Here is a 9,823-nt window from a genome sequence, read left to right as displayed (position 1 = left end):
TCCTTTATCCTTATCCTTATCCTTATTTCCATAGTAACTATTGTAAACAAAGCAATATTCTGTATCTGACATCAGCTTATTTAGCTTGAACAATAAAAGAAAAGAATAATAAAATAAAAATATACGTATCTTATTTATTTAATTTTTTTAAGTTATATCATCCTCATGTTCAATATGAACTGTAACAATTATTGCAATATATACAATTATGATTATCATACACCTACGGAGTGGAGATATAACAGTGAACAAGAAATCACAGCAGCAGAAGAACAACGAGAATTGGCCCAAAGGTTAACACTTGAAGCCGATCGGTTATTTGGCCAAGCTAAAGATTCTGTGATTAAAAATAAATTGGACATTGACTACCAATCTAAGGTGAAAGTCAAGGACATAGAGTACAAATGTAAGGAAATTGAAAAACAAAAAGGCGATCTGGATGAAGAAATTTGTTTGCTGTTGGGCTATCAGGTGCGCATTGAAAATGCCAACAAATTGCTTGTTGGTGATGCTCTTGACGTTATTGCTGAATGTCTTAGGTTAAGGTGAGAATGATATAAATAAATGCAATTTAAAATTACATATGCATATTATCTATACAAGACCAGGGTGATCTATTGAACTAGCTGCTCAATTTTTAAGTTTTATATTTAAAAAAAACAAAAATGTTTATGTATTTATGTACCTTACCGTCTTTACCTAGTTATTATATTGTAGTATTTCACTATTTTTTTTTTAAAAAAAATCTAATATTTACAACTTTTTATCGTGATGGTTTTTTTATGGACAAACAATGTTTGTGGTGTATTTATCCAATTTTCTCTTTATTCGTCCAAACTTTTAAAAGTTTTAAAGAAACAAAACTAACAACTTTCGATGTATTATTTATTTATACAACGATATTTCATAAATCGTAAGTATTTGCTTTTAAATGTAGAAATTAAAAATATAATAAGACCTAAGAATTCACTGATAAAATACAGTAAATTGATATACCCATATAATGTTATACGTCCTCACGCGCAGAAACTGTCGTCAAAGTATGGATTTGGTGTTTGACGACGTCGAAAAAGAACTGTTACGAGAACGCGAACTGATCTTTGGTATCAACGATCAACTTGAAGAATTACAAGACAAAGTCATGTTACAGATTAGAAAACTGAGAACATTCGTTTACAATTTAACTGTGGATTTACGTCGTAAGAAAAATGCCTTAAAAATTGAAGAACAAAACGAAAATCTCAACGAAGACAACGTCGAAATATCGATTTTAAACAACAGAAACATATTCAAGCCTGCGTGAGTATTTTTCTGTTGCTATAAAGTTTGCCCCACCCATGAAAGTTAGCGAGGATCCCACCAGGGTTATTCACAGAATGGGTGGTTATGTCGTAACTTATAGATGATTGGTTTTTTTGAAACCAAGATTTTTGTTTTTTAGATTATATATATTTCGTATATAATAATATTTTTCATGATAATTGATATTACCTAGTTATGGGGAGAATGATAATGGTCCCCTCCCGATTTCTCACATGTACTCGGGCACTAGTCTTCATTTCTAATTACCTTTATATTACATCTTTCATTTATAGTATTATATATAATATATAATATTATATATAGGCGGCCAAACGGTCGATCGCAGACAATTTCTAAGTCGATCATGTTAGAATTTATTTTTAAGACCACGCTCAAGAAAATTAATCGAGGTTGTAGTGAACAAATTGTCGACAAGTTTTGTCTGTTAATTAGATTTTATAAATTACTATTTATTATTATATTATTTTTAGTAATTATTAATTAGTTTATAATAATTGTATGTTTATATACACTTTATGCAAGTATGTTTTTTAATAATAATTATAATTATTCAGTAATTAAAAAAATTTTCTTTGAAAGTCGATCCTTAATGGTGAAGTATATTTTTATTAGATCGTGACCAAAAATAAGATTGGCCACCCCTATATTATAGTATATTCAACGATAAATGCAGTATAAAATATTTTAAAGTGCGTATAACCATGAATTTTATTTGAGTTATTTTCTCTACATACTGATTATTGAAAACTCGTAGTTTTTATCCTTTTTCCGTGAGTGCGACGCTAAACAAAAATTGTTAAATAATAGCAATACTACTTTTTGGGCTTAAATTTTGTTTTAATTATTACCTACTTTAAAAATGTAACTGGTTGAAACCAAGTTAATGTTACATGGTATAATATTATGAAATCACTTGCGATTAATTATACGCTCATTAATAAACTTTATGCTCTTAATTAATAATCAGTCGATTTTGAAAAAATAAATAAATAATGCAATTCAAATGCTAACTTTAAAAAGTGGGTTGAAAATAAAGCAATAATTAATAAGTCTGTAATGGAGATGATTTTTATAAAGATGTAATAATAAAAAAAAAACATTCAAATCAAATTAAAAGTTACGACTTTGTTAATATTACATTTCCATGTTATACCCTTATCGTTTAACACACTACGAGTGTATAATTTTACAATATATGATAATATGATATAAAACAAATTTATATATTCCATATTCTCTACATATGCAGTACGATTTCGACAACGGAATGGGATCAATTCACATTAGACATAATTTCGGCGGCCAATAAAGTACTAGTGGACGGACGGCCCATTCGTGCATTTTTTGACAAGTGTCTGAATAAGATGTTCGAGGACCTTGTAAGCCAATCGGCCGCAGTCGACTTGGCATTTAAATTGCGAGTAGAAGAATACCTTGAAGTAATAGAAAAATTGAACGAACAAAGAGTTGAAGTATGTTTCTGATCGCACTAAATATTTATACCTGCCTATAATCGCGTATACATGATATAATATTTATATTGTGGATATTGATAACTACATTATTAATATGAGCACTTATAATATGTTTCTTATCACTTTTCCACAAATATTTATACGAGTAGGTATGACGCATATGAAGTATAGGTATTCACTATTTTATGGGTAATGAGTGAGTAAAGATTGATGATTTTCGCCTAATGTGCACTATTGTCTGTGTACATTATAATATTATAGTACCTACTTGTGCAACGAAGGATCCGATTACATTCGTTTACTGAGCCAATTGTTATGATTTATAAACGAAAAAAAACTGTTAATTAATTATAATAATAATTGAACAATCAAGAGTGAGATTTGAAGTACCACGCAAAAATAGTGACTCGAGATACACTTAATTTACCTACTACAATTTAAGCTTTATATTTAAAATATTGTTGCCTATTCGTACAATATATTATACGTACCTACTCGTATATTTGTTTAATATTTTAATATACTTATGACAATATTACACAATATATACATCAACTTTGATGAAGATCTTTGCTTTCTGCGACTATAAAATTATAAGTACATAGGCTGCCTTTAAAAAATATATTAAAATATTTCTATCGACTAAATTAAATTTATTATAATTCTGCATTGTTTGTGTACACCGTAAAAAGAAACTTGACCCTGTATCGTGTCGCCACTTCAATGTCTGTGTCTATGTATATTGTTTAAATTGTGTGCTTATATATACCTATATATATGATAATATATGAAATCATGCAGCTATTGTTTATATTAAATGTATGCGTTCCGTTTTACAGACAATCAAAAATGTCGAAGAAGTACAAGAAACGATTGAAAAAATGAAAAAAGCTATTGACGACAGGGAGGCGTACTTAGCGCTAGCCCACTCACGGTTGTTAAACCGGACGCGCAGAGAGGGCGTCGAACTGTGCCGGGATGAGCTGGAATTGAGATTGTACGATGAGGTGGTCCAATTGGAACGCGACGTGAAAAGTCTGCAAAATATGATGGCCGAATCTGTGGAATGCCGTAGACGTCTCAAACAGTCTACCGCCCGTATCGATGTACAGTTACAAGTCAAACAGAATTCTTTACATATCGACAATGAGCTGTGCACCGAACAACGGAAACGCATCAACTACCGAGCTTTTTGAAATACTCGTCGGACGCGAATCCGTAGATTGATTTTTTTGTTCTCTCAAGGGGAGGGTCAAAATTGTATGCTTATTTCTTTCTCCTCGACACTACATTTATTTACATATAATTTACATAATAAGAAATATTATTTCTTTACAAAATTCTCAAATCATATTCATAGGTACTAGTATTCGAATTATTGTTGTACGATTCTGATTTAATACAATTGCCTAATAGGCCTAATGGCTCTACTCCTGATACACATTGCCCTATAGTGCCACATATACTGTCGTATTAATACACTTATGTTATAAATAATATCTAGGTACCCATGATAATTCCATGTTACTAATTAGCGATTCACTTTCAAAATACGCATACAAATTTATATTTATGTAACTTCTGTTTTTACTAATTTTATGAAAAAATATCGGCCTACTCACTACTTGCAAGATACCTATACACCACCAAAGCTTTCAATTCGACGTTTCGATTTATTTTTGTGTTTCCCTTGGAACAGAATACGATTGCATAATGAAGCAAATGAGCATAATCCTCAGGGAGATAATAATCTCATGACTATAAATTAGTATTAAATCGCTGTATACTATTACTACTTTACTAGTATTACTATAAGATTTAAATCAATGGTACCTATATAGAATAACCATGCAAGAAAAGTCAAGGGAAATGTTTTAATTATGAACCTACAATCTACATATACCATAAATAAATATTAAATATAGTATATTGCTCGTGTATGCTTTAAGCACGGTTTGTCTCATCTCCATGAGTCCTTATTTGCACCGTTACGTCAATTCTTATTTACTCTGATAACCGCAATAGTCCTGGTGTAGAATAATTATAATTGCATGGGAGTTTTGTATAGGCTATCAAAGGTACACCACTGTCGTCTATGCAATTTAGTATTTTACGATATCCATTTTCGTATATCCAACAAAAATGATACACAATTATCATATTGGATATGAAATCTGATTACGAAAATATCACTTTCAACGTACATTACAATTAATGAAGCTAATTTTATCTGTTATAATTACACAATTTATAGTCAAATTACTACGTAATGAGCTTTCACAAGTCATTGATTATACATCAACATTATATTAAAATTAAATACTAACTCTATAACACGCCTAGTGTGCCATGGTTAAAAATTAAAATTAATCTACCGTTCTTTCGTTTTCCGTTTTACTTCAGTCGAAATAATAATTCAAATGCAATTTATTACAATGATTAATTTTCTCATTTTCCACTTCTTAATTATTATTTCTGGGCGTGTTCTTAAAATTAGACGTAAATCCAATATCATTAACATTAGTCGTATTCGTTCTTATATATTTATATCACAAATATTTCCGAAATTAAACAAGAAAATCATTGTAATTGTATATTTTATCGAATTTCATTAAATACACTTGTAAAAATTATATGTATTTTATTTTTGTTAATTATAATTATAATATAGTTTATGAAAAATGGCATCCATAAAAATAAAGAAAAAATATTTGATTTTAGCGAGTCAAATTAAAATTTGAGCTATCGACCTATTTGGGTTGAAGAAAATGTATAATATATAAACACCCACCGAGTTTCAAGAAATCTACTTTTCTACTTTTTTAAATCAACTTTTATTTAAAACGCTCCTGTAGTTTTTAAGTCTATAGAGGGAAAAAATATTCATATAATATATTATATATACATAAACTCTAGACTCTATACTAAAGAGTTATTACAACTTGAAAAGAACACAAATGTCACAAAATAAACTATATAAATATAATATTTGGTTATGACTTATTACTACATTTGTTTTACATAATAATATATTTATCAGAAAATAGGATTTTTTTATTTTTTAGTGAACATGTCTGCGTTGTTGATTAATTTTCACGAGAGTATATATAAGCAATATATACAGCACATATGATAGCCGTACCTACTATATAGGGCTATGCTGCTGTATAATATTACAGCGGTCAAATTGATGGCACGTGTCGCTTGTCCTCGAGATAAATCCACCCCAAACTTAGTAATAACGTACAGAGTGATTCACCCAGTATGTTCACCCTAATGTTTTCTTCAATAATTCGAAATCTGATTTTTTAAAACTAAATAATTTACAGTTAAAAGGGGGAGGAGAAGATACTCATTTGAAAAATAAAAGTCTACCTATATCGCTGCAGAACACTGTTTAAGTATAGTACAAATATGGTCTTAAAGTATATTTAAAAACTACAAAAATCAAAATTTTAATAAAGTCATTATTAAAGGAAGAGGGGTGGGGTTGATCGTTCTCAATCATTCTGTATAAACCTCTGATATATATTGCGTACACCAGCAGCCCACACTAGTATGATACAGCGAAAATACGCAAGCCTTGGCAATCGATCAATACCTATTATAAGGGTTGCTGCGCAGCGATTGCTACTTCCTCCCACTTACGTATATGGTAAACAGACTGTACTATGAAAGTCTGACGATTTTTCATTAATTTTTTTATAGTTAATACGATAATATCTGCGTTTTGTATATGCATATGATATAATCTGATATAATTTTAATAATGGTGTTTTAAGTTTTTTTTTAATTATTTAATTACAACCAGTTTCCTCACTCCATATTGTCATGTTTTGTATTTTTTATTTTAAGTCTTGGGTGATTTAGTAGAGTACGATTAGAATAGAATACAACTTATAATAGCAACGCATTAATTTTTTCATATAACATCCATGTATGTAATTTTAAAATTGTTTTGATTTGTTGAATGCTGCATGATATCTAATAATTCTAATTTCGATTATGCATGTAGTATTTATATACTAAAGATGTTATTGGTAGCGCATATTTAAAATATATATATAATATTATCTACCTCTTTTACAAATTACCTCATTTTCGTTTGAATGCCTAATAGCTCTACCCTATACTCTATAGGAATGAGTAATCTTATGGCCTTATTTTTCTGAACGAAGTGATAAATGAATTGATTTTATAATGTAGTATGTTTTTTTTATGTCTGTGTACAGTACAACTAGTCAAAAGTAAACATTTTCAAATAGTTTTCAAAAAAATCGAGAAAAACAAAAAAAAAAGTGACGGAAAAACGGTAATTTTTACGCAAAACCAGATTTTGACAAAATCGATTTTTTTTAATAGCTGTAACTCAAAAACTAATCACTGTAAGTCTGTAAATACTTGAAATTTTCACCCCAAATATTTATATTAGTGTTATCTATATACAGTTAAATTTTTCAAAATATTTTGACATTTTTTGAGCTATTTATAGACAACTGAAATTTTCGATTATAAAATTTTGGGTGTCCAATAATAACCAGATAATAATACCAGATTTTTTATAATTTTTTCATATTGAAGTTAAAAAAAAAAATAAAAATCGTAAATCATACATTTTTTTATAAGCGTTTAAAGATGAAATTTTTACGAAATATGTCAAAATCGTGGAAATTTTCAAACTGAAATTTTGTATTAATTGAAAATTCATAACATTTTTAGCATTTATATCTAAGGTTAAAAACTTCAACACAAAGTTTTCCATAAATTCACTACTTTTAAATAACTATAGAGAAAACTCGAAGCATTATTAAAGAAAAAAATGTTACAAGTATTATATAGTAAGTAGTACATAGTAGGTATAGTAATATTTCTGAATTTTAAATTTTTACGTAATCGCGTAACGATAACGCTTTATCCTCAAACAGTCGAACGGTTTTCAAAATTAGTTATTATTCAAAAAGTATAAGGCGTAGATAATTGAAGAATTCGCCAGTTATATAAATTAGAATTTTCTTTACAAAATCTATTTTTAAAAATATTTTGCTTATTTTATTAACGTTTGAAGTTCAAATATTGACAATTCCTATACACAAACAAACAAATTATTCGATTTTCATGGGACTTACCTATGCCAACTTTTATGAATTAAAAAAATAAGTCTTAAGGTTTAAACAGTAAACACCCTCCAAGTCTTAAGGAAACTATTGATGTTCATTTAATTGAAATTGGTCCAGTATATAGTTTCTGACTTTCTGAAATAATTGCGAGTTTAAGGTTCAAGCTTACAAACTCTTTATCTTTATATTAGTAAAAATAAATAAACGTTAGCTATACAGTGATAGGCGATAGCGTTTTAGTATTTAAATTGTAGGGATATTCCATCCCACTATTTATTTATACTTAAATCAATAAAGATAGCAAATAAATAATAATTATAATTTATAATAAGCATTATACAATCACAGTTTATAACTATATGGTTTCGTAATTTTGAAGTTTTCCTATAAATTGCAGTATTAAACATTTTTTAAGTTTTGTGCTTCAATAATCAATAATTTCTGTTATTAAGTTAACTATTTTTATGCCGAAATAAATTTTTATAAAACGTGTTCATTTAATTACTGTTAAGTGTTTACATATTATAATTTTATAGGTGTTAATAAATATTATTGAAATGTATTGCAAAATGTGCCAACAAACACTAAACAGTGAACATATATTATAAAAACAAAATACTATCGATGCAAATCGGATTGCCTCTAGTCTCTACTAAAACGAAATCAAATAAATCAATATATATATATATGTGTACTGTATACGTTAGCACAACTTAACAGTCTATTAGGTAGGGTTAAGAGTTGGGAAAGATATAAAAATGTGAAAAAATATGAATAAAAATAATGTACTGTAGTCATATTGATTAACAACAAAATAAATACTAATTCAAACAATAATGATACCTATCATTTAACTTTGAAGCTCTGTGTATAGTGTATACTTACAATATAGTGTCCAAAATTAGTTAATATCGAAATGATAAGGTATTACTTTTATGTAGTTGTAAAAAAAATCTAAAAAAATATCTTGTATATTTTACATAATAATTAATAATTATTGAATTATCATATTTATACTGCTAACTATAAATAATATTATATACATAATGTATACATTCACTAATTTGTAAACACAAATAGGTACTATATATCTGTAGATAATTTTATAATTATTGAATATTTTATAACTAATTGGTAATTAATACATATTTATTTATAATATATACAGTATACACTGTAATATAGTACGCCTATGTATAAAATATAAATTTTATGTTATTGGAAAAAAATGTGTGTACATAAACATAATTATGTTCATCCTCTGTTTAGAGTAGTATAAAGCATAACGGAAATAATTATATGGGGATAAAGTTCACTAATAATTTTAATTCAAATCCAAATACAAAAGACAAAAGCGTGTTAGTGAACTCAACGTAAAAAATGGATTAGGTACCTATAAATAGAACCAACGCCCTACACGTCCTGCTTCCTGCAATGCTTTCAACTTGACTTTAAATAATAATATCATATCATATAACTGTAACTATAGAGTGTAGAACGAAGATGTATACAACATAATAACATAATATGAAAACATCAATAATTGAAATATTATTAATCTATTAACAGTTCTAATAATAATGTTGCCAAAAAGGCGCATTTCAAAACCACTAATTACTAAGCTAAAAAAAGAGACATTTGAGATACTTTTAAATCATCTCCGTATTTGTGTAAACCGTTCGTGATTAACTCGACACCATGATATACTTGATGTCTAATGGATTAAAGTATTCAACTACCACTGTAAATTATGTTGTCAAAGCTTATTTAAAAACGCTTATGAATAAAATGACAAGTGAAATTGTTTTACCTACCTAAACAATTTTATTTAATTTGGTGAGTAGCAAGAAAATTCCTAGTACAGACACCGAGTACCTTTATGGCTCAGTCCTTTTAAATTCTTCGTTT

General features: G+C 27.9%; 1 protein-coding gene across 1 annotated transcript; it reads left to right on the top strand.

The window, feature by feature from the left end:
• Nucleotides 1–84: 84 nt before the first annotated feature.
• LOC114123820 (tektin-1-like) lies at nucleotides 85–5,437 on the top strand. The gene is made up of 4 exons (XM_027986921.2): nucleotides 85–545; nucleotides 1,027–1,299; nucleotides 2,573–2,795; nucleotides 3,638–5,437. Exons 1-4 carry the CDS (start codon nucleotides 166–168, stop codon nucleotides 3,992–3,994), a joined length of 1,233 nt encoding a protein of 410 aa, XP_027842722.1. The 5' UTR covers nucleotides 85–165; the 3' UTR covers nucleotides 3,995–5,437.
• The last annotated feature ends 4,386 nt before the right edge of the window (nucleotides 5,438–9,823 follow it).

The sequence above is a fragment of the Aphis gossypii genome, chromosome 3 (assembly GCF_020184175.1).
Source record: "Aphis gossypii isolate Hap1 chromosome 3, ASM2018417v2, whole genome shotgun sequence".
NCBI lineage: Eukaryota > Metazoa > Arthropoda > Insecta > Hemiptera > Aphididae > Aphis > Aphis gossypii.
Note: the sequence above shows the minus strand (reverse complement) of the source record. Positions and strands in the feature narration are given on the sequence as shown.

Excerpts from the sequence above, each read along its gene's own strand:
- LOC114123820 (XM_027986921.2), top strand. The coding sequence starts at position 166 with ATGTTCAATATGAACTGTAACAATTATTGCAATATATACAATTATGAT. Across the intron at positions 1,300-2,572 it reads AGAAACATATTCAAGCCTGC|TACGATTTCGACAACGGAAT; the intron begins GTGAGTATTTTT and ends CTACATATGCAG. Across the intron at positions 2,796-3,637 it reads TGAACGAACAAAGAGTTGAA|ACAATCAAAAATGTCGAAGA; the intron begins GTATGTTTCTGA and ends TCCGTTTTACAG.